The sequence below is a fragment of the Mastigoproctus giganteus genome, chromosome 7 (assembly GCF_048544385.1).
Source record: "Mastigoproctus giganteus isolate SK-2022 chromosome 7, ASM4854438v1, whole genome shotgun sequence".
NCBI classification, from domain to species: Eukaryota; Metazoa; Arthropoda; class Arachnida; order Uropygi; family Thelyphonidae; genus Mastigoproctus; species Mastigoproctus giganteus.
The window spans coordinates 12,797,405-12,823,180 of NC_143581.1; the positions used below are offsets into that span (position 1 = coordinate 12,797,405).

The 25,776-nt window shown below is 34.4% G+C and overlaps 1 protein-coding gene across 1 annotated transcript in view; it reads left to right on the forward strand.

Annotated features, from left to right (window-relative positions):
* The window catches only part of LOC150082529 (TBC1 domain family member 31-like), a 70,676-nt gene that overhangs the window by 21,822 nt on the left and 23,078 nt on the right, over nt 1-25,776 (forward strand). Inside the window, exons 5-9 of the mRNA XM_090377830.1 lie at nt 6,371-6,549; nt 9,773-9,924; nt 14,637-14,796; nt 20,089-20,289; nt 23,084-23,188. Coding sequence (XP_090233956.1) covers nt 6,371-6,549; nt 9,773-9,924; nt 14,637-14,796; nt 20,089-20,289; nt 23,084-23,188 — 797 coding nt within the window. The remainder of the gene's footprint in view (nt 1-6,370; nt 6,550-9,772; nt 9,925-14,636; nt 14,797-20,088; nt 20,290-23,083; nt 23,189-25,776) is intronic.

The following is a 25,776-nucleotide window of genomic DNA, read 5'->3' on the forward strand; positions in this document are numbered from 1 at the left end:
GCTGTTTGCTGCAGGCCTTCACCTTTATTGAATCTCAAGGAACTGCATGACACACTCATGTCTGCATGGTACTCCATTCCTGTACAATGTTTTCAGCATCTTGTTCAATCCATGCCTAGACGAATTCGAGCTATTTTTGAAGGCTAAATGAGGCTCAACACACTACTAGGTAGGTGTACCTAATAAAGTGGCAGCACAGTGTAGTATATAATCCAGCCAGTGATATGGTAACTTTAACAATATGCAAAGGATAATTCTGACAATTTTCTGATAACAACATATTCAGACTTTGATAAGATTTTTGATTCATTTTGAGTAAGAACTCATTTGCTATAAATTGAAGCAGTCTGATATTAAAGTTGAACTACCAATGCAGGATTAATTATAAATGGCTGCTGATTAGTTTGGGCCAATGTTGAGTCCATGCAGGTTTCAGTGTTGTTCAGTGCTGGGTGCTTATTATATATGATTTTTGTTAGCAACATTGATAAGGACATTAAATTATTCTGAAAAATGACAGTTAAGGTATAACAAGTCATTCATCTTGGTAAGAGTAATCCCAAATTAAGTTATAAATCATTACCTAGAAAATGGCAAATTTAGATAGGTGACAATTTAGGATTAACATTATAGTTTGAAACAAAGTTCTTTTCAAAGTTTCAACATGCTGCCAAAACACAAATTCTGTCAATGATGTATAAAAACTTAAGTAGACACAAATAGCTGATTATTCTATTATATAAATAAATGATTAGGTCACATTCTGATTATTGTGTACAGGTTTGAATATCATATTTCAGGAAGGAATAATGAATAAAACTTCAAGATTTATTGCTTGAAGGATAAACATAATATTAAGCCAAGAATTTTTTGAACTCCACACACCTTGTGTTTAAAAACTTTCTTAGTAAATATTTGAGAAGATTTTAGTTAGTCTTTAATAAAACTTAAGTATTTAAGACTATGTTATAGTCTTATGTCTCTAGTTTTGTTAGATAAAAAAAAATGCCAGTCAGTGAACTGCTCCACTCCATTAAACTTTTTTTCTTATCTCATTTCAGGATTGCATGCTCTTATTCACTTATTTTATTTGCATTTCTCTTTTTAAATGCCAGTACATCCTTAGCCATTTATTTGTTATCCTGAGCAAATACAAGTGAGCAGCACTCTTTTGCCTTAATGCAGACATCAGCAGTTTTTCATCTTTGCTAGATTCACTTTTGTGTTGTGGTGTACTCTCTGCCATTGGTAGGGAAGGCTGGATGGGGGGGGTTTCTGGTTCCAGTGGTATCAGTGGATCTGTATCTAAGGAAATGATGTTGTTTTGTAACCATTTGAACTAGTGAATAAGTGAACCCAGAGTGAAAATTGTTTTAAATTCATTGGGGCAGGGGGACTTGACTTTAAAAGTAAATTGGAGCACAGGCTGCCACCCATCTGGCTCTATAGTGGCTTTCATGACAGTGCTTCATTGGGATGATTAAATGAAATTGGCCCATGGAGCTGTTCAGGATAGTCTCAGATGCTGCCTTTGTTACTAGTGCTCTAAACTGCTGACCATTATTTTTGTTTTATTTTATAATTTTCATCATATATATACATGTTATGTTATTTGGTTTTTAGGAGCATTAGCAACTAAGGCCATATTGCGCCGGGATATGCGGTGGTCATTCCCTGACCTTTCCGCATCCTCCGTATTTGGTGGTGATGGGCTCGAACCCCGGTCTAATCAAGAAGCATGTGCTAAGCACTGCTGCTCCTTCCCACCTGGCTACGGCTGCGCCTATATATATATATACACCGATGAGCCAAAACATTATGACCACCTACCTAATATGATGTTGGTCCTCCACGTGCAGCCAAAATAGCTCGTACTCTATGAGGCATGGATGCTACAAGATTTCTAAATGTGTCCTTTGGTATCTGGTACCAACACTTAACCAGCAGATCCTTTAACTCCTGTAAGGTCCGTGGTTGAGATGCCGCAGATCGGAGTTGCTGTTCCAACACAAACCTCAGAAGTCTTGGAAGTCTTCCTCGTGTTCTGTGAGCCAGTCTCAAACAATCTGGGTGGCGTGGCATGGCGCTTTATCCTGCTGAAAGACAGCACCATCAGAGGGGAAGACTGTTACCACGAAAGAGTTTACCTGGTCAGCAATGATGTTTAGGTAGGTGGTAGTGCCCGGCACATGGATGACTGGAAGCAGTGTATCTCAGCAGAACAGTGCCCAAAGCATGACACTGCCACTGGCTTGTTTTCGTCCCACAGTACATCCAGGTGCTATCACTTCCCCAGGTAAACGATGCACACGTACCTAGCCGTCCACATGGTGCAACAGGAAACATTATTCGTTGGACCAGACAGCCTTCTTCCAATCGCCAAGGTCCAGTTTCGATGCTTGCATGCCCATTGTAGGCACTGTTGCCGGTGAACCGTGGTTCGCGTGGGCACGCGGGGTGGTCTGCAGCTATGCAGCCCCATTTTCAGCAGGGTTTGATGTACTGTGTGTTATGACACATTATTGCCATCACCAGCATTCCAATTACTGGCGAGTTGCACCACAGTCACCCTTCTGTTGTCACATACCATCTGGGAGAGCCTTCGCTCACTCACCTCGAGCATCGATGAGCTGTGGTCATCCAACACCTTGCCGTCAGTTTGTGGGTTCCCCCTCCTCGGACCACTTTCAATAGGTACTAACCATGGCTGACTGTGAACATCCCACCAGCTGTGCCATTTCAGATATGCTTTGACCCAGTCGTCTGGCCATTACAATTTGGCCTTTGTCAAACTTGCTTAAGTCCGCTGCCTTTCCCATTTGAAGAACAACAGTAACACTGATTAACGGAGCTCATTATCAGGGGTTTTTTATACCGTGTCCCGATCTGCGCACACGCCATAGTTCACCTGCAGTTGCTTCGATTTGCATAACAACTCCTGATCATAATGTTTTGGCTCATTGGTGTATATATACCGGGTGGTTATAAAATAACTTTCCCTATTCAGGAGACCCTAGTGTCAAAACGGTTAGAGTTAGCACTGTGAAAATCAGTGGGCATGGGGAAGGGATTTATAGAAGAAAAAAAAATTAGTTCAAATTTCCGCCACCAGGGAAAACGGCACTGCACATATGTAAAAGTTGTCATTTACTTAAAGACACGCTGCTTACGCAAATGACATCCTGTTAGATAAAAGCAGAAAGGCCAACGCCACCGTAAATAACCATTATGGCTCTTACAAAAAAGGAATGTGCTCTTTTATTAAACCTGTTCTTCCAGAATAATAGTAATGCTAATGCAGCACTACTTGAATATCGGAAACTTAAAAGTTTGTGTAAAGGACCTTTGGCATCAGTGGGGGCTTTGAAAGCTAATAAAGAAATTTGAAGCAACCAGGGAGTTAGGTGTAATTCCATGCAGAAGACAACCACGTATTGGAAAACGGAGGTAATGGATAAAGTGGCAGTTGCAATGGCCTCCAAGTCAGAATGCAAAACGTTACCAGTCAGTAGTGCCAGAGGTGTGTCAAGAGATTTGAACCTTCCTTGGTCTACTGTATGTAAAGTGCTTCGAATAATTTTATGCTGGTTCCTGTACAAAATCGCGTAGTGCAAGAACTAAAGTCTTGTGATCAGCAACAATGAATAGACTTTGCTCTACAATTTCTGGCTCATATGGAATTTGTCGATACATGGGAAATGATCCTTGTGGTCTGATGAAGCACATTTCACTCTTCGTTGAACTGTAAATGCACAAAAGTGCTGAATGTGGAAAACTTCTCGTCCATCTGCTGTGCATGAAAGACCATTACAAGGTCCATACGTTACAGTATGGTGTGGATTCACCGCAGAGTTTATAATCGAACCATTTTTCTTTGAAGAGTCTACATCTCATGGCCCTCCCGTAAGGTGTATGGTAACTAGTTCATGGTACTGCACTCTTATAAGAGATCACATTATTCCCGCTCTGCAAGAAAGGCAATGCTTGGAGACTAGTGTTCATGCAAGATGGTGTCCCTCTCCACATTGGTCGACAAGTGAAGGAACTGCTCTGTTCAACATTCGGAAATGATGCATCATTTCTAGAGACTTTCCGCAGTTCTGGCCAGCCCAATCAGCAGATCTCAATCCCTGTGATTTCTGGCTATGGGGATACCTGAAAGGCAGAGTTTACCGTGGTGCCATACATACACTTGTTGATTTGAAAGCAAGCATTAAACAGCATGTAGCCAATATCCCCCAATGGGATGCTACGTGAAACTGTGTCGCAAGCAGTCCTCCGTTTTCAGAATGTCATCTCAAGTGAAGGAAAACACATAGAACGATATCTGTAGATTTCTAAGTTCTGATATTAAAATCTAATTCTAAGTTAAATATTCCATCTCATGTTTGCGGTGCCAGTTTCTCTTCTGGTGGCGGGAATTTGAACAAATTTTTTTTTCTTTTGGAGATTGCTTCCCCATACCCTAAATGACATACCCATCGATTTTCACAGCGCTATCTTTAACCGTTTTGATACCAGGGTCTCCCGAATGGGGAAACTTAATTTATAACCACCTGGTATATATATATATATATTTTTTTTTTATTATTTATTATTATTTTTTTTTCACGATTAAAGGTAACACTGACTTAAATTTTACTGTTAGCATTGGAATCAAAAATGTTTTTAAATCTGGAATTGAAGGTGAATGGAGTGTAGAAAAGGCTTGGCTTAATATTACATTTGCATTTCAGGATGGATTTCAACCTGCTGAAAATAAAATGAAGACCAACAAGATTGATTGTTGGAACAATGAGGTCTATTTTTCATGGAAGAAACTGCAGTTCTGTAAGTTGTATTATTGTTGTGATATGGTTGGTATTTAAAACTAAAAGGGTCCAGTTAAATTCCAAGGTGGGGAATATCTTTCTTGGGTGGCTCAGATATTTAACATAATTGTACAAATAAACTCTATTTGAAAACTTTATTTTAAAATCTTATCTGAATTTATAGGAGGAGTAAATAAATACTTAGGTATGATAAAAACAGTTAGAGCTCTCTGGCTGATAAAATTCCAAAAAGAGATTTTATTAGACTAATTGCCACTACTAGGATAAATATAGGCCTGTATTAATGTTCATGGGAGCAGTTTGCCTGACAAAAAAGCATGGGATAACTCATAGAACAGAGATTCTCCATCTCCGCCTGAGATCGGTAAATGACAGTGTCAAGCAAAAAAGCCTTCTAAGTTGAGGCTGTAATTGTTGGTCTTGTGCAAAGGTCCATCACAGAAGTTAAACTGTTGCATTTATACTAATATAGATTAACTTTCACTTTTCTGAGGCAAATAGTACATTACTCATTCTTTATTACTCAGGCAAAAAAATTAATCATTCTTATTACTGTATAGTAATCTTGATGTAGTTTTTAACATAATTGTAGAATTATGGATGCTCTAAAGATCTCTTTGCTTGCTTAAATTCCTTTGTCATTAGGAATTAGTAAATTTATATTCAGTATACTGAGTATTATGATCACTGTTTGTCATTTACAATTTTTTGCTTGCACTTTACGTCCACATAATAAAATCAGTATACAATTATAAAATTAAGATGTGCAACCTGCCTTACTCTCATTTGCTGTAGGGAGTGAACAGAACTTACTTCTGAATTTTACCTAAAATTACCCATTTTTTATTCTGAATACTTTATAAATTATTTTTTAAAAATATAACTACTGCCATTATTGATTGATCAGCTATTTTAGCACTATATTGTTGATGGAGGGGAGGAAATAGCTATTCATAAAAAGTGCATTATAAGCTTTTAAATTGGAATGTGAAAATCAGCGCATGTGACTGCTTAGATTATGAAACTGAAAAATAAAAAAAACAAAGCCACTGCCATGACAAATATGAAATTGCAATTTTTATATTGCTTAGAGTTGTATTTAGTACAGGTAAAAAACTATTCATAAATGTCATCACTGTATACTCATAAAGATGGTGAATTTATCCTCACTCACATTGCAAGATGGAACATTACCTCCGTGTGGGTGAATGTATTTCTTTTGTCTTTAAGCTTATGTGTGCTGTATTTACCTTCCTCAACCCCAGTTTCCATGCAGTACTAAGGATTGTGCTTTTGGTATTAAAGAAATTAATATTTTCAGGTTTTTACAGAAAAGGTAAAAGTTAATATGAACTTAATAATGTATGCACAAAAAGAAGCACAAAAATAAAACCTTTTTTCAAAAAGAATATGATTATGTGCTTTCTTGCATCACTTTCAGTAGTATTAACATCCTATTACTACGTGTTCTTTGCTTTCTGATTTTTATTTGTGTTGTAAATTATTACAACAGAGTAATCATTTAAATTCTTTTTCAGCTACAAGATCACAAATTAGTTCAGTAGTTACCGAACAGTCATATGTATCTAATATTTCTGTTGATAAAGAAGAAAAGAGAGCTCTGACTACATCATTAGAAAAATGTGTTATGTGGGACCTAGAAACACTTAACATTATTCATAGCCTTTCCGTTAAGAAAGATGTGGATATATTAAAGGTAAATATGTTTAACCTACATTTAAATAGCATACGAAGTCTGTTCCATAAGTATCTGTACTACTAAAATATAGTGACAGTAAGCATATTTAAGGGATGGTGACTTATTCCCCTTTGAAATAGTGTGAAATGAGGCAATGCACTTAACTTAATGATTTTACCACTCACAGAAGTACTTCTGGAAAGCCGATTTCAAAATTTCCGAAAGCCAAGTTTTTGTATTATTCTTTATTGTTTGTACTTCATCAAACTGATGCCCTTTTGTTGTTTTTTCAACAAAGATTGCATAAAGCCATATCTGCTGAATCAGGGGTTGCTAGACTTGAGCAATTCCTTGTCTAGTCAAAAAAACTCTACGAGTAGTGACCTGCATAGTGAGAACAATGGGCATAATCCAAATGGCATGGTGCATTCAACACTTTTGGCAAAGCAGTCAGTCTCTGAGTTTAATTTTTTCAGTCTTTTTCGTCAAACTGCATCACAGAGGCATTTCAGAACTTCAGCATAGAACCATTATAGAACCCTTTATTAATTATTAAAGGAATCCTTTATTAATAGGGAGCTGTCCACACTTCCTTTGGAGTATGGACAGCTCCCTCACAGTTAAAAAAAATGTTAGCAACATGACCTTCATTTTGCTGCACATTTATCATACTTTTTTTTTTTTGGTTGGAGGAAAGTACTCTTCCTTCCCAGATAACTGCTATTTGGTTTCAGTATCATACTTATAAGCTTGCATTTCATCTGCAGTTATGATACATTTCAAAAATGTCACACATTCAGCAAAGAACATGCTGGCAGTGTTTATAATGTCTTACCAAAGTTCACGGGACACAAATTCATCATTTGTTGAGAGTCATCCAAATCGTAGATCACTTTTGACATATTCCTTGCCCTCTTTTAAATAACAGTGCAAGTGAAAACTTGTGTACAGTCCATTGCAAAGTCCCCTTATACTATTTTTAGAGATCAATTTTTACTTGCTGTTTTTATCTGATTTTGAAGGAAAATTTAACACACATATGCACACGTGTTGTCTCAACCTTGAACAATAAGCATAATTCAAGTGCTGTTTGAACAGACCTTGTATAGGACCTTTTTTTTAAGTTCTTTATCTTTTGAGCTGGCTGTGCCTTTGAAATAAAACCTAATCCTTTGTTCACTTTCTGAATTTCATTCTCAACAAAATGCTTCCTGTAAAGATTGAATTTTAAACATTTAAATGAGAAAATACTCAGTGAGACTTGATCTTGATTATAAGGTTGGTTGCTAAGTGATTTATAACTGAATGCAATAATGCAATTTTAATTTATAATGTGCATTATTATTTTGCACCAGACCACTTTGTGGGGAGGGGAGTACTTTCCATGATGTTTTGACTTGAGTTCTTTATATGATGTAAACATTAATTTAGCTTAATATGTGCCATCATGATACCTTTAGGTAAATGGTCCAGCAAAAACTATTCCTTCCTTTGGATGTTGAAAAATTGTGAGAACCTCTAACAACTAATTCTATATATTGTTTGCATTGTTTTGCTCTAGCTTGTTTCTGTTTCTATATAATCCATCATTTGACATATTGAGATAGTGTCAAATGATGGATTGGTGTGGATTGATTAGAACTTTCAGCGACTTCCATTTGTTCAGATTACGAACCTAAGGGGGCATAAATTCAAATTAAGAAAAGACAGATGTAGAATAGATGTGCGGAAATTTGCCTTTAGCCAGCGGGTGGTTAATTGCTGGAACAAACTTCCATCTGTCGTTGATAGGTTAAATAAATTTAAAGAGGAACTGGACAGGCATTTGGAGGGAATGGTGTGATTTTTTTTTTTTTTTTTTTTTTTGGCTGATGCGGCATAAGCTCATACACTTGCTCTCTTGCATCACATGCCACTACTACTATTACTTCATTCATAAAAACTTGCTATTGCATAATATTAGCTGTATCTACTTTTTAAAGAAAATAAAGACTTTCTTTAAAAAAATAAAATAAAGATTGAAATTTTTTTCAACAAATCTATTGTATCACAAAGATAAGAAATTTAAAATTTTGGGGGGAACCTGTTTCATATATGGGACTTCTGATCTGTTCAGGGTGGACTGAGATAATTCTTCTTCTTCTTCTCCATGTGCTATCTCTTCACACAGGTCAGCAACCACCACATCAAATTCGCTCAGTCTTTGGTAGCTCTGAAGAGCTGCTTGATATTCACTGCTGCCCAATTGTTGATATTATCTAGCTATGATATGTGTCTTCTCCCAGCCTTTCCTCTTCCCTCCATTCTCCCCTCAATAATTGCACAATGCAGATCCCATTGCACAATGCAGATCTCATTTTAAGGAAATACTACCTGCCCATTTCAATCCTTGTTTTTATATCTGTATCTGGTTCATTTTTGTCATTGATCCAGCAGCTTAGATATTTGAACTTGTCAACTTTATCATTCAGCCTTCTGTTCAACATGAGAGGAAGTGTTGGCATTGCCTTGTTAAGTACCATTAGTTAGTCTTGCTGACATTAATCCTGGGGTCCATTCTTTTCACTTTTCTCATTTACATGATTGAGGAATATCTAAGTCCTGCATATTAGTTGTACAAAGTAAAGTGTTATCTGCATAACAATGGTTGAGATAATTAAAGGTATTTTTTTCCCCTTGAACTGACTGTACATCAGACCTTTGATCAGTATATTCATTCTTTTTTTTAGTAACTGTATTCTGCTAGTTTGTAAGCTGGACATATATTTTACTTTTAGTCTTGCATTGATTCTTACATGAGAATAATCATGGCCATTTTGTGAAGATAACTGACACTCCTCATCATAACCCTTATGTCTACTTTTGTAATTTTATCACATATATAAGTAACTTTGTTTTTTAACTTTAAATTGTTTCAATTCTTGCCTGTTCTATTTGAACATAATGCAGTATTGTAATGTCTATGCTTTTATTACCATGAGAGAAGATTACCATTAGTATTTCTTTTCTTCAAAGGTAATAAAGCTCATTCATTTAGTTATGTTATATACTTTTAAAAAGAATTTAAGTTAAAAGTAAAATAATTTTGAATATCCATGATTTTTGATTAGTAGTTAGTATCCATTACTTCTTTCTAATTTTCTACTCTCTAGTTGTGTCATGTAACAAAGAAATTTAGACATTAAAATATTTTTGTTTGATGTGATAAAGTAGTAATGTTATTTAATTGCATTTTTATAAGGTATTCTTCCTTCCTGTAAAAGATCATATAATATCAGCCTTCAAAGATGGGTCTGTTTTCATGTGGGATACAACAAATCTTGGACTTCTATCACGGTTTACAACAGATTTAGGAAATAAATATTTGGGCTTGAAGACTATTGAAGCTTCATGGTGAATTCCAGTATATTTTATTTGTTTTGTGTGAAGTTATTCTCTTTATTTATAAGCTGTAATTTTGTTATGAAGTAATACATTTCATTATCATTTTATTTTTTTTATCTTTATTTTATCAAATTGAATATCTAATAAGGAATTTTTTTTATCTTAAAGGGGAGAAAATTCTCTTTTGAAATTTTATTTTGGAAATTACATGTATATGTATTATGGCAAGTGCATATGATTACTTCTGGTAACAATGATTTTGGAAAATGTTTTTAAAAATATTTAGGACTTATATCTATAATTTAAAGTGTGTCTAATTTTTTAAAATGTATCAAAAATGATAAAGCACAAAAGAGGAATATCTAAAAATAGCTATCATTTTTTCCTTTTATCACAATGCAGGAAGCACACAGTAAATTGTAAGATGAAATAATCAGGTTAAGGCACATGTGTATAAGTCATAAGATTAAACATAAGAAAAATTTTGCATTTCACTCATTTCAAAAAATAAAAATAGAGAATTGCAAAAGAAGTTTTTATAAAAGCCCTCTTTATAAAAGTTTTTTTTTTTTTTTTTTTTTGAGTGGGGGAGAGATCTGGTGATAAAATGAAAGAACATTTTAGTAGTGTTATCTGCTAATTTAAGTACTGCATAGGGTTAATTTTGTCACATGAAAAATTTCTTATGTAATTATATTGTATATTTATTGTTATTGCTTCATGTAATGCCCCTTTACAAACACAATTAAAATATTCTTGTTATTTTTATGTCAAAGTGAATTTTTCTCATTAAAAATACTTTATTTCTGTTTATTTGCATGCAGTATTACCTTGTACATTTGCATGCATATTTCATTATTTGGAAATAAATTTTTTTGCATAATTTCAGTATGCTACTATCTCAATGTCTGTTTTTGTTCAAACTTTCTTATACAATTCTGCACTGTACCATTCATAATATTTTCAGTTCTATTTTTCTGTCTTTTTGGGGATGCTCTTTTCCCCTCTAATGACAGCGAGAAGGCTTTGAACACTTTAGAGCCAGCTCACCTTAGAAAACATGGTTATTTGTGAGTTCGTGTAAAGTTAATTTTATTTTCAGTTGAATAGCATCACCAAAAGAGATAAATACGTTCATTGAAAATTCTGAGATGGAAGGAACAGACATCTCCAGACAGAAAAATAGATTGTAGAGTAGTGTACTATTATACAAATCAATTCAGCATCTGCATTAAGCACCAGCTCAGTAATAGGAGTATAATATACTTTTTGTTGTTTTCAGTCAGATGTTTTTCCTTCCTCACAATGTTTGGCTTCTCATTTAGATTGGACACATTTTTTTATTGTTTGACATTAGTGTGTCTTGAGGTTACCCACTATATGATGAGAGACCAGTAAGTCAAAACATGTCATGGCAGATATCAACATTTTGCAGATATCAATATTGAATTTGCCTCTTTTGGTGACTGCTGTTCAGTTAAAAATGAAATTTGTAGCTTTAAATTAATTTATAGAGAATGTTTTGTCTGAAGTGAGCATATGCCAAGTCTTATCACTATCACTGGAGGGAACAGAGCATCCCCAGACAGTAAGACAGAAATCTAAAATGCAGAAAAATGTACTATTATAAAATTATTTCTACACCTTTCTTGAAATATAATTCCATTCTTTTACTTAATGTTTGTGAGTTTTTTTTTTACTGATTGTGATTTAACATGACTTTTGGTTCAGCCTAACTTATGAATGTAATGTGGTTATTCTCTTTTGTCTGAATTTAGTCTCGATAATATTATCTTGATTTTATTGATGTAAATAATTTTTGATCCTTCTGGCTGTGCTGTCCAAGGGGACCTTTGAAGCTATCACAGTGACTATGACTGCTGTTCTACATGGAAGAACAGTGAAGTTCTGAATGGAAGAGCCTTTTTTTTTTCTTCTTCTTTTCATACTGTAACTGAGCCGTTTGGTTTTAGGTGGGGTTGGGAGATGCATAATTTTTTCTTCTGAAATTCTTCTTTTTCATTCTGCAAAACAGTCAACATATGCACAGAACTGCACAGTTTAGTTCAAGGGGGATAAAATTTTCCTGGTGACAGTTTAATAAATTGTATTTATTAATAATAACTAAGATTATTAGCCTTATCAGTAAATTAGATAATGTGCACCTCTTTTCTTTTTTGATGGAAGTTTTATATTCTGTTTATACTCCAGCACATTATGTAGCTCAGGAGCTTGCAGCTAGTTTTAAATAAGAATGTTATCGTTAACTGCTTTTAGCAGTCATTGTAGGTCTGGTCAGAACGTGGTTACCTTTGATGCCTGTACTATTGCACTCCTACACTGACCACTCAGTATACACAGGCCTATTCTATATCCCCTTCCCATGCTATTCTGTTTTTGGAGGGAAGGTTAGTCTGTTCTTTTCTTTTCCTGTTAATTCTAAATGTATTCCATCATCTGATGTTAAAAATAAAATATAAAAATACTTATAGTCATCTAAGTATTTCTAAAACAAGCAACTTTACAATTCATATCCTGTCAGTGACTTGCATGATGTAAGGTCATTTTGATATATATTTTTAATGTGGTGAATTATGATGATAGAGGATAACTTAAGAAGAGTATAGATGAGTGCATTTGCAACTTAATGAATTAAATAATAAATAAATAAATCTGCAGCCATTGTCAATCCACTGCAGGATGGAGGCCTCCCGGACTTGTCATGTTTAGGGAAATGGACCATAATTTTCCATGCTGGTTCAGTGCGGGTTGGTAGATTGATTGTATATAGTAGTCAGGGGCTTGAAACCCAGTCTACTCAAAGAGCGTGTGCTATTGCACTCCCTCTCCTGACCACTTGGCTATAGAGGCCTTAACTTAATTATAAGGACAAAAGAAAATAAAACTGATGAAGATATTTTTTTCTTTTTTGTATTATTTTTGATATTTAGCTCTTAATGAATCTTTAATTTAGCAGTATTGCTATATTATCTCTTTTTGCTATATATATCTTTGATATTTGGGTCTTTGAAATTTTTATGTATCATATTTTTTATATAATTATGATATGAATAATGAATGAATTATTTTCATCTATGCACCATTACAAGCCCATATACTTAATATATATTAAAGATATTCTTTCAATTTGCAAAATTATCCTCTTGATAATGAACAGTAAATGAGTTAATTGATACATGTATATTCTTTATATAAATATAGAGGTGGGACTTATTGAAATTGAGTTTCTGTGATATGGCAAATTATAGTTAATTAGTTAGTACATTATTATGTTTGCCAAAAATACATTACTGACAGCATTATTTAAGAATAATGGTTATCCTGTGCTGCTTGTGTAATGCATTACATAAGTATATGGATGATAATGCCACACCCCATTGCACTGCAGCTGTTGATATGCTTTTGGAAAGTGAGGACATAGTTTGTATGGATTGGCCTGCCCATTTTATCCTATCTAAATCCCATCAAACACATATGAGATGCTCTGGGGAGACACCTAGCGGCATGTCCACACCCACCAGAAAATGTTCACCAGCTGAAGATGGCACTGACAGAGGAATGGACAATGTTACTGCAAGAACTTATCAACAACATTTTTCTAAGTATGGACAGGCAGTGCCTGCATCGACATTAGTCAGCAAGGCTGCCTAGGGAATAGACATAAATTTATTTATTTATTTAATTTTAGCTTTTATATAAATTGTGTGAGTTGGGGAGAAAAAAAATCCAGAAAGTGAGGTACAAATGGGTGCCATAGTAAATGGATGTGCATAATAGAAAACATAATTTCCTCATGTGGAAGGGAAATAACAGTACATACAACTTAATGCTCCACATACATTTGTGAATATGTGACTTCAATGCAAATATAGCAGTGGTGATAAATACTTTGGTAAAGAATTATCTATGCCAGAGGTAGCACACTCTTAATTTACTTGTTGTACCATGAACTTGTTCAAATGTGTCATAAGTAGAAGAGATCAAAATTGCTGTAAATTACTCCACAGCAATGCCTGCCCTCACTCTTGCATACCCAACAGCAGTTCATGTGGTATGGCTATAAACCACATAGTCTGGTCCTCATCTTTTCTTCCCGAAGTCACTGAAATGACATCTGTCTGAAATTAAATTTGCAACTGATGGCAGGATTGCTTCAGTTGCTTGCAATTTATTCATAATCTATGTCAGCAATGTCATATCAGCAGCATGTATTGAAAAACATACTGTAGCCCCGCATAAATAAGTTTGTTCTCAAATTAAAGTTATTATTATTTTTTTTTTGAAGACAAATCTGTTTTATGATTGATCTATCAGCCACATCTAGCAGCAAAAATCATAAGTAATTTACTAATTTTGGTCAGTTTTTTCCTATGACACGTGAAAATTGTTATATTTTTGTTCGACCTTACTTCTGGTGTGCAGGGCAGAAAGGTTTACCATCACTAATATTTGCTTTTATTGGTTGGAGAAATATCTAAACTGTGGTGGCAGTTATGTAGAAAAATAATGTTATGATATGTGTTCGATGTGTGTTGTAGTTATACCCCTGTGTTAAAAGGTTTTTATGCTATAAGTAGCAGCCTTATGTACTCGGTTTTCCAAACATACCATGTATATTGACTATCAGTTTTTTTCTGTGGTAAAAAGAAGTCAGTATTTTACCTTTTCTTTTTTTTTTCTTTTTTTTTTTTTTTTTTTAGGGATGGTGAACTGATAGTATGTGGTGGAAAAGCTCACTGGGTTCTTATATGGTCAGTAGAAAAATGTGAAATCCTTTTCACTGTTTCTCTAGTTGGACAGTTATCTGCTGTGAAACAATTAGCCTTTCTTCCAGCTCATGTTGAAGACAGAGTAGACCATGTAAGTTTTATTGATGTTAGAATTTGTTTTTCATCATGTTATATAATCTTTTATTAATGTATGTATTAGCCATAGGCTTTTGCTGCATCAGCAAGCAAAAATATATAAAAATATTAAAACAAACATCACCTACTTGTCTTTTCCTCCCCACATAAGTAACTATCCAGTTCACCTTTGAATTTCACCAGCTTATCATCTTTGACTACCCAGGGAGGTAACTTATTCCAGTATTAACAACTTGCTGGCTGAAAAAAAATTCCTATAATGCAGTCTAATCCTCTCTCTTGGTAATATTAATTTATTTACCTCTAGTTCTGTAATCATTTATAACAGTGAAAATTTCCTTTCATTTATTTTATTGTCCTATCTTATGGATCTTAATCAAGTTCCCTCTAAAGTGCCTGGTTATCAAGCTTTGTAGCCCTAATATTCAAAGTCTTTCCTCATATTAGCATCTTTCTGCAGATCTTACTAAGTGGGCTGCCCACCTTTGGATCTTTCAGAGTGCTCAGGTTTTTTTTTTTTTTTTTTAAGTGCAATATCCATATGAGTGCATGAGAATATTTGGGACCATGCAGCTTGTTGACAGCTGCATGGTCAGAAGGGACCTTACATCTCCAATACTTAACACACCTAGGATCCTTATCCTTACTAGGACACTGTCTAAAGGAGTGGTCACTTCCTCTACAGTGGCCATAGAAGACATCGCTTCTGCAATATTTTGCCAGCCATAGGCTATGCAGCAATAATACCGGGTTGGCACAAGGAGATCCTTCACCCCATTCGAGGACCAGTCTGTATGTGCCCTTGATATTGTCACTAGAGGCTTTCTAACCAGTCCCGACTTGTACAATGTAGTTATACCGCAGCTTATTTCTCGCCTTTTTTTCTAGCAACCACAAACACAATTGAATGGAAAGTCTTCTTGGAAATCCTAATATCTTGTAAATTTCTAAATCAAAGCTGGTATAGTAAATATTCACGAGTCACTGACTTATCCACATCAAAAATTACTAGTTTGAGAAATAGATTAGAGGGACAATCTACCTCCAAACCTAATTCTGGCACCTTTGAGCAAGTCACAATCTTTTCAATGTCCTGAAACATTGATGCTTCAGTCCTCACCCCTTTTATTTCAGATGGGACTTATAGAAGTAACTCTAGTGTCTGCAAGAACTGGTCAAACTCCTGAATCTTCAGGAGTTGATCTTTCACATCCTGACTGGAGTTGTAATCATCAGTTACAGCTTTAATTATAACAGTTTTTATCTTTATCCCCACATCCTGACTTGCAGAAGTGGCAACATGAGCATATGTCCTTTCCTTGGGGGCAATATCACCTATGGAACTCTGCAGTCATATTGCCTTTGATTTCAGTACTTACCATCTGGAGCAAGCACTCCAACTCCTTCCATAAGGACAAAACATTTGATATAGTTCTAGGCAACTCCAAGTCCTCACTCGTGAGAATTCCTCTGAGATGATGTTGGAATGTCTTTATCTCATCTGAATCTTCATAATCTTAAAAGTTCATCATTTCCATCACTATAAGAAACCTCTTCTCCATAACCTCTTTCCAGATGTTCCTTTGAGGTTACTTGATCAGTCACCATCACCTATCATGTCTCCCCCCCCCCCAGGAACCTCTTACTGGAGAACTTGAACATTAGATTCTGAAGTTTAAAGAGATTCAGTCAACAGCAACTTCTGAGTTACTAAAGGATTCCTCAACTGATTCTTCCTCTTCTCAGACAGTTTCTGTTGCTGCAACCGTGAAGATATTCTAACATGAACTCTTCATATCATAGAATCCTGGGGATCAGATTCTTCAGGGTATGTTGGTGACACTTTTCTTCATCTCTTTGGCTTCAGTTTCTTCTTTGGCAACTCAATGGCAACTAATTACAGACCTATTAGTTTGACTTCAGTTTCAGGGAAAGTAATGGAGTCACTGGTTAAAGAAGCATTGCAGGATCATCTAGACAAGACTGCAGTAATAATTCAGACACAGCATGGGTTTGTCAAGGGGAAGTCTTGTCTGACCAATTTCATTGGATACTATGATGTGGTCACAAAGGAACTGGATGCAAAAAATAATTTTGATATCATATATTTGGATTTCAGAAAAGCTTTTGATACTGTTGCACATGGAAGACTACCGTACAAATCGGAGCAGCATGGCATTAAAGGCAAGTTGCTACAATGAATAAAAGTATCGTTGAGTGGGAGAAGACAGAGTGGTAATCAATGGGTACTGATATGTGGACTAATGTAATTAGTAGTGTCCCTCAGAGTTTTGTGTTGGGCCCATTGTTGTTTTGTATATTTATCAATTATATTGATATCAAGCTTAATATCAAAGTTTGCAAATGATACAAAAGTTGTCAGTTTGTTAATAACAGTAATGACAGTATGCTGCTGCAACAGGATCTGAACAAGTTGGGTAGATGGGCTGAGAAGTGGCAACTGAAGTTTAACATTGACAAATGCAAAGTACTGCATATGGGTAGCAGTAACCCCAGAGAAATGTACCAACTATGTGGTGTTACACTCAGGGTAGTGGAGAATGAAAGGGACCTAGGGATAATTGTGCAGTCAGATATGAAGTTTTCTGAGCAGTGCAGACAGGCGGCCAGAGTAGGTCATGGGGTATTTTCAATGATATACAGGAATTTTGCAAGCAGGGATGAGGTGATTATCCCCTTGTATAAGGCAATGGTCAGGCCACACCTTGAGTACTGCATACAGGTCTAGAAGCCTCATTTAGGAAAGATGTAGAGTTGCTAGAACGAGTACAGAGAAGGACAACAAGACTGGTGAACAAAAGGGTACTCTTATGAAGAAAGGCTTAAGTTCTGCAAATTACAGCTTCTGGAGACTAGGCACCTGCGTGGTAATCTGATTGAGGTGTATAAGGCCTTGAATGGATTGAGCAGGCTTAATGCTGATGGGATTCTTCATCTTGCTCAGGTTACAAACCTGAGGGCACATAGATTCAAACTGAGGAAAGACAGTTGTAGAATAGATGTGTGGAGGTTTGCCTTTAGCCAGCAGGTAATTGATTGCTGGAACAAACTTCCATCTGTTGTTGTTGTGGAAGTTGATAGCTTAAATAAATTGAAGGCAGAACTAGACAAACATTTGGAATGAATGGGTCAGTGAAACGGGAAGGGATTTTTTCTTTTTTTTGGTTGATGCTGTATAAGTAAGCTTGCTTTCTTGCATCATGTGCCTATGCTAATGCTGAGCCATCTTGCTGCTTTTTAAGCTGCTTTCTCATCTAAATTCTTCAGAACACTTTCTTGAACCTGCCTGAACACTTTATGACTAGTTCAGCCTTTTCTTCAGCCGAAGGCCTCAAATCTTTTGCAAAGTTTCTGGTTTCTTAGAAAGAAGACACTCCAATCTTTCTTTTTGTTCTGGGCTCAGTGGAGAGCTCACCTCCCTAAAGCCATCTTTAATCTACTTAATTACCAAGATTAATACTAAATAAATTATAACAGTGTTAATCAGATGAGTTGTCAGCTTAAACAAATTTCCACCAAAAATATCAAAATGAAGAATTAAACAACATGGAATTTTGAAAAGTAAGAGCAGAAAAAGTTCACACTGCCAGCTGGGGGAAATCCTCCAGTTGCCTGGCCCAGACCACGGGGATGTGGAGCTTCTTCAGACTGGTTGACCCATGGGGAAAAATTGACAAAAGTGGATGAAATCCAAAATAACACCAATCAAATAATATTTGTTGCATAAACCAACCACTTTTCAACACACTGGCACCTGGGCCTTGTTAATTCATGTTTACAGTTCGTACCAGGCCAAATTTAAAATACTTTGGATAGGGGATAAAAGAGTGGCTCCTTACTTGGGGTACTTCTATTTCAGGCTGCTATCATAAAAAAAATTGCCCAACACTGGAATTATCATGCCATCCACTTGGAATTTTTCTGTATACAATCTAACTGAATCAAAATTTACAGGTATTATGAGTGGGTATAAGGACACATTGCCAGGGATATTTTTATTTCGATCTACAATCTTGAACCAAGATGGCCACCATTCAATACTAACCCCATCAGCATGAATGTCATCTTCCAAACGTTTGCAATTTCATTATTGCTAATTTCTTGCTGCTAAACTTCAGTTGCACTGCCTTTCCTCACTATGAAGGTTCTTTCATCTGTAAAGATGGACGCAAAGTAACTGTTCAGTTAATCAGCAGTTACATATGATTTTACCACACTCGTTATGCAAGTATCTAATCTACATGTCTTCTTTATATTCACATTCATGAAAAACTACTTGTCCTTGTTCTTTACTCTTTTAAGCCAATGATTTCTCATACTCTTCTTTTGAAGCATAACCATTTTCTGTGGTAGTATTTTAGATCAACTTGTAGCTGTTATAACTTTCACTCTAATTCTGTCACTCTAACTTTCCCATGATATCTTTTTCTGCTCTATTAGACTAGTGAATTATATTTTCATCCATGCACCATATTCTTGTGGTGCATTTTCTTAATGGTATAATATATGCATTCATGTTGTCTTAACTATTGCTGATGTTTTAATAGTTCTAATGTATTGACTCACCTGTGCTAATTTCCCAATTGATAATGTAATGTTTTTAACTGTCATAGTTTCTGTTCTGAAATAAATATGCATACCTTTCCCTTTAACAACAGTAACCACTTTGTTCATCTTCCTACTTAAAACTGCATAATCACTTCTTGCTAATGGTTCCTGTACTGTCAGTCATGATTTTATCTGGTTCATGGGTGATGATGAAGCCTGGATTATTCTTACCCCTAATATTTTATCTAATATATTGATAAAAATGAATAGTTAACCTTGATATGTTTAGTATATGCTAAAATAATGCAGGGAAATGGACTTTGCATCTGCCAAAAAATAATAATAAAATAATAAAATTCTCAAATTATTCTTACTGTTTCCATTGCCAAAAAGTAATCATCCAAGTTGCTTTAAACTCTACCAGACCACCTCGGCCGGTAATTTATTCCTAAGTAACTTTGTTTCTCTTGACATTAGTAATGGGGGATGAAATATAAATGGGTCTGCAGGATTTGGGATAGAAAATTTTTTATTAGTAGAATTACATTTTAATACGTCAGTATGTTAGGAATTACTCCTTCCTCAAAATTTCTTTGCAAAATTTTGAAAGTTGTGGCAATCATAAAATGGCTTGAAAAGTTTTAAAATTGTTAGTTTACTTTGCATTACTGTGGATGTACATAGGGGGAAAAATCTTATAATTATTGTCTTTATTTAGGTTCTGGCATTGTTAAGTCAAGAAGGAGGGATGCATCTTTACTTTGTGGAAGGAGCTGAATATATTTCAGGAATACTCGATGAAAAATTTGACTTATTGGCTACAGCAAATAGCAGCACCATTGTTGTTGCTTTGACATCAAGAGGAAGGGCCAGAATCTATAATTTCAAAACAATGTTTTTAAAGTCAGAAGAGGAAGAGGTAATTTCTCAATTTCGTATTCTCCAGCCAAATATTAAGGTGTGCAATGTTGTTCTGTTCATGCATTTGTGGTTATTGCAGAAACTTAATTTATATTTATTAATATGTAATTTATTAGGATGTAAAAATGTTATAACCACATTATTACATATTCTAAAAGTAATAGTAGAGGTATTTAGAGGCTTCACTCCTAGAGACTCTACTTGTAATGCATTTGATGCATCAACAACTGTCTTTTCCTAAATATAAACTGCATTTTTCTTTTTATTTTACATATTTTTCAAACTGTTAGAGGGTAATCTGAGAGCCAGAGGGATTTATTTCTTTTCTTGTAAATATTTTTTTTGTTTAAAAATAAAAAAAAAACCATAGTAATTATTTTGTCAGAACTAGTGATAGTATTAATTTGGTACATAATTTTTAACCCGTAATGAGAGTGAAAGCTACCCACAGAACAAAGAAATATATGTATTAAAAAGAACTTTATGAATATTCTGTTATCTTCACTACCCTTGAAGGAAACTTCATAAAGGATGGGTATAGCAATAATCTGCATTTAAGTTCAGTGATTACGTACAGAGCTGTTGTAAAAATCCATGAGGTAGAATTGCCTTTCCACACCAATATTTATGCTTTTTTGTGAAGACTTCAAGAAACTTACTACCATGCAGCTAATTGTTTGCAGCAGGAATGGGAAATGGTTGAGAAGACACAAAGCCACAGATGTTCAGGTTTCTAGTACCAATGAAATACTATACTTTACTACTAGCAAGGTGTGATTTTTCTTTTACTTCTTGTTAGAGAAAGTTGTCTGTATGTTCTCATTTTATTTGAAAGTTACTGTTTTAGGAGAGGGATTAGGAGTAGGAATCATAAAATTACCAAAAAAATTAAAATTAAAATTTTTTTTAATTCAAAAATTTAACTAAAACTATGAACATGGCAATTTATTTTTAAAGAAGTCATAACATTAATGACCACAGGGGAGAAAAAGGTTCATTCAGAAGTTATCTTCAGAAGGATATCTGAGAATTAAACCCTATATTGTACACATTTCTATCTTTACATGAAGACTGTAGCAGTAGTACCCATCACAGCATTAATAATCATGGTCGGGGGTTAAAAAAGGAATTAAGCTGATATTGTAACTGAAACCACTTAATTGTGATGCTAAAAAAGAAAAAAATTACTACTCTGTTATTAATTCCAGGGTAACTCCAAAAGTTTTTGCAATCATATAATTTTATTAAAGTACTTCAAATTTTTAAGTTCATCGAAGTATTCATCCTTAGCATCTATACAAGTTTTCATTCGTTTAAACCAACTGTCAAAGCAGTTTGACCAATCTTTGGAGATCATATTTATTCCATCGAAGAAGGCCTGAAAAGCTTCTTCATCCCTCTGAATTTTCCCTTTGAGTGTAATTTTGACTTGTGATTAAAAATAAATCACAAGACACTAAGTCTGTAGAGTAAAGTGGATGGGTAACTAATTGAACACCAGAAAGTGGCTAAAGAGTCTAATGACAGAGCTGAAGTGTGAGCTTTCACATTGTTATGGTGAAGCAAGATCCCTTTAAGTTGTTTTTTGGATCTGATTTGAATGATCTTTTCAAAAACTTTAGGAAGGCATTTAGTAGTATGCTACTCACCATTAACAGTCTTTTGATATTATAGCTTTACAATTTCTAAAAATCCACTTTTTTTTCTTTTTTTTTCTTTTGAAGAAACAAATGACCATTTGTTTTCTGGCACTTCTGGCTCAGCGAACTTTTTTATTTGGAGGGATTGTTTGAAAGCATCAAACAGTCGATTGTTGCTTTGTTTCTAGATCAAAACTGTATATTCAAGTTTCATCACCTGCAACAGTATCATAAATAAATATCCACTTCACACCAATTTGACAAAGTTTATTAAGAGTAAAATGTATCAAAATTCTTCTTTCAGCAACTAGACACACATTTTATGTTTGGTATAAACACTTTTAATAGATACAAATAGCTACCTTGCAATACAAGCAATCCATGCGCACTTAATTTTTAATTTTTATGCTTATCTGTTTATTATAAAGTATTTTTGTTACTTTCTTTTACATTAATCACCACTCCCATTTATCTATCAGCTATTTTTAAGGTAAAAATAAATAGAAAATAGTTAAAATCACCAAAAATATACTGTACACAGATCTTTAGCACCGGACCACTTTTGAAAGCATACTGACTGGGAATATTTTGCTTAGTATGCAGAACCAGAATTGGAACTGGGTTAGTGCCGTGCCATAAAAGTATTTTTAAAAACTTTTTAAAAATTATTTTTGTGTATTAATGACATTATGATTGGTTTTTTTCCCCCCAAGCAATTTTCATGTGTTATGTAAATTTTATTCTTAATTTTTTATTTATTTAGTTTGTATAAAGAGGCTGTATTTTTACTGTTTCGGGAAATATAATTTAAAAAACAAGTGCTACAATCAGCTGTAAGTGTATTTTGTTAAAGTAAACTTTTATGATTTTTAAATATATTACTCCTGTGTCATATTCCCTCTGGATTATATGTTGGAGAGCATAATAGTAAAATAAGTAAATTTAAATAATTAATTGTTATTTTTAGAATAAACAACAATAATGATTGTTGCAAGATCTCCAAAGAGATTTTTCGGTAATGTTGAACTATATAAAAAAGTATCTTTTCCATGATACAGAAAAAGAGCAGCAGCAAAGACTCTTGTCTCATTTCAGTTAAAAATTGATTTACATCAGTTAATTAAATTAATGTAATTAATTTAAACTCCTCAGGAACAAAAGAAAATAAAAGAACTTCGAGTCTCCAAAGTACTCTATGGTACTCTGCCATGGCAGACTGTTAGAGAAAAAAAGGCTTTATCAAAGGGAATAGTGAAAGTGAGTTGTATATATTTTCTTGTTATTATCCTTTTAATGAACTAATTATTATAAAATTTTATAATAATTAAATTTTAATGTTGTTTTTAAACATATTTATCTTGCTTATCTAATTATGAAAAAGAACAAATAGCCTTTATGACAGAATTATTCATTTGAGTCTTTTAGGGTGTAATTAGCAATGGAATAGTTCTCCAAACATATGCTTTACTCTTTCTCAATTAAATTCATTAACTAACAGTTATCCTGTTTTTTCTTCTGCCAATTCCTTTTCATCTTTTTAAAACAAATTGATTAATCTGAAGTCATTACTACCCTTTTTCATAATGATGGAAAATTTTTAAAGAATTTAGTTTTGCTAATATAAATTCAGTACCTACATATGGATATCCTTCAAAACATTTGAATTTTTCCTTTTTTACTAGAAATGATTATTAAAGTTTAACCTGATGCAGGAACACTTCAGCAGGGTTGGAAAATACTGCTTTATAGATTTTCATTCCTTCCTTCCAAGATCATTTTGCAGTATTATATCTTTATGGATATAATCAGTCAAGAGTCCACTTCCATTATAAAATTTGACATTTAAAAATTATTTTATATTATTTTCTGATTGTTAAAAGAATATAATTGCTTAAGAATTGTTTTCTTTCTTTTTATAACTTTCTACAGTGGTGTAATTTGCTTTAAAAAATTAAAAATGTCTTTATCAATCCTAGTTCCTTTTTTATTGTTGTAACTGAAGCCACATTTTTAATTGCTATATTTCCTACATTTCTTACTACTTTTTATTTAATATGCTGTTGTTTTCTGTGACAGTATGGAGTGGGACCAGCAGCCTTTTACCCATTAGAGTAAATTTAATAACTGTCACATGATCAACTTATTACAGTTTTTTTACAAGTGTATTTTATTTAAAATAAAATAAGCTGGTTGTAGAATTACTATAATTTTTATTCATGTAAATTTTGGTCAAAAGCCACATGTTAAAAGAGCTATAAAACATACTATACAAGGTAGGGCATGGCCTCATTCCATACATAGCAATGAGCAAACTAGGTTTCCTGCTAAAGGCATTGAGCTCATATTGTGGTATCCTACAATATTAAATGTAGTTAGATGCTACTTATTGTCTCAGTCTTGTATTGCAGTGTTCCACAATTGATATCGATGCACTAACAAACTAGCAGCAAACCTAGTTTTCTCATTGTAGGAATACTATGTACAGAATCAATCTATGTCTTACTTTATACTATAATGTCATATAGCTCTCAGAGCAAGAGGCATTTGCTTTAAATTTACTTCAGTTTATTTTATTAACTGCACCATCTTGCATCTCACACATTGTAGACATATCTCATCAATGGAATGTTGAGGTCTTCACAGTGCCTGCCTACCCACCAATGAGATACTAAAAAAGATACTAAAAAACTCTGGTATATAGATAGTGGCATACACTTAAAATAAATAGAAATATACTTCTCCATTACAGCAGTACTTCTTACTTAGATTAGTGCCGTACCAAGGCAACTTATGAAGCACCTCCACAATATAAGATCGATGCACTAAGTATAGGCGCCTCTATAGCCAGGTGGGCAGGAGCAGCAGTAGCGTGTAGCACACGCTTCTTGATTAGACCGGGGTTCGAGCCCATGACCACCAAATACGGAGGATGCGGAAAGGTCAGGGAATGACCACCGTATATCCCCGGAGCAATATGCCTTAGTTGCTAATGCTCCTAAAAACCAAATAACAAACAATAAAAAACAGCACTAAGTATGAAACCCAATTTGCTCATTATGCATATAGAATGAGTCTATATCTTACTTGTGCTGTAATCTGTATTATGAAAAACACATTAGGTAAAGAGGTACATGAAAATCTGAAGTAAATTTAAAAATTAAATTAGGTATATATAATTAATGAGATTTCTGGCATTGGTATTTGCCAAAAAATTATTACTGTGATTGACAGAAACGTGCTTTGTAATTGACCATTATTTTCTTGCATTTTATGAGGTAAAGAGGGTTCACTACTTGTCATTCTTTTGGAGAAGTCTGAATTCAGATCCTCTTCAGAGAAGAGAGGAATTCTTTAAGACTTCTTCAATCAAAGCTGCAATTAGCAAGTCCCAGGAGCCAATCCCAATACCAACCCCCCACAGTTATTGTGGATTTTTTTTTTTTTTTTTTTTTCATGCACAACGTACAAGGGTGCGGAGTTCAAAAAAGATTTGTATTCATCCAAAAGTAGTTGTGATCAAAGGTTGAAACAAACACCATATTTTATACTTTTTCAATGTAGTCACTAAATAGAATTACACATTTTTGCCACCTCTCAATACCCTTTTGCAGGCTAGTTTTGTAGTTCTCTTACTGTCCTTCAAGCCACAAGTCAGCAACAGAAATCACCTCATCATCAGCAGCAAAGTGTTTTCCATGAAGAACAGACCTCAGGGCAGGAAAGAGGAAGAAATCCGAGGGTAATACGGAGGATGCGGAAAGGCAGGGAATGACCACCGTATATCCCCGGAGCAATATGGCCTTAGTTGCTAATGCTCCTAAAAAAGTGCTCCTAAATAAGATCAA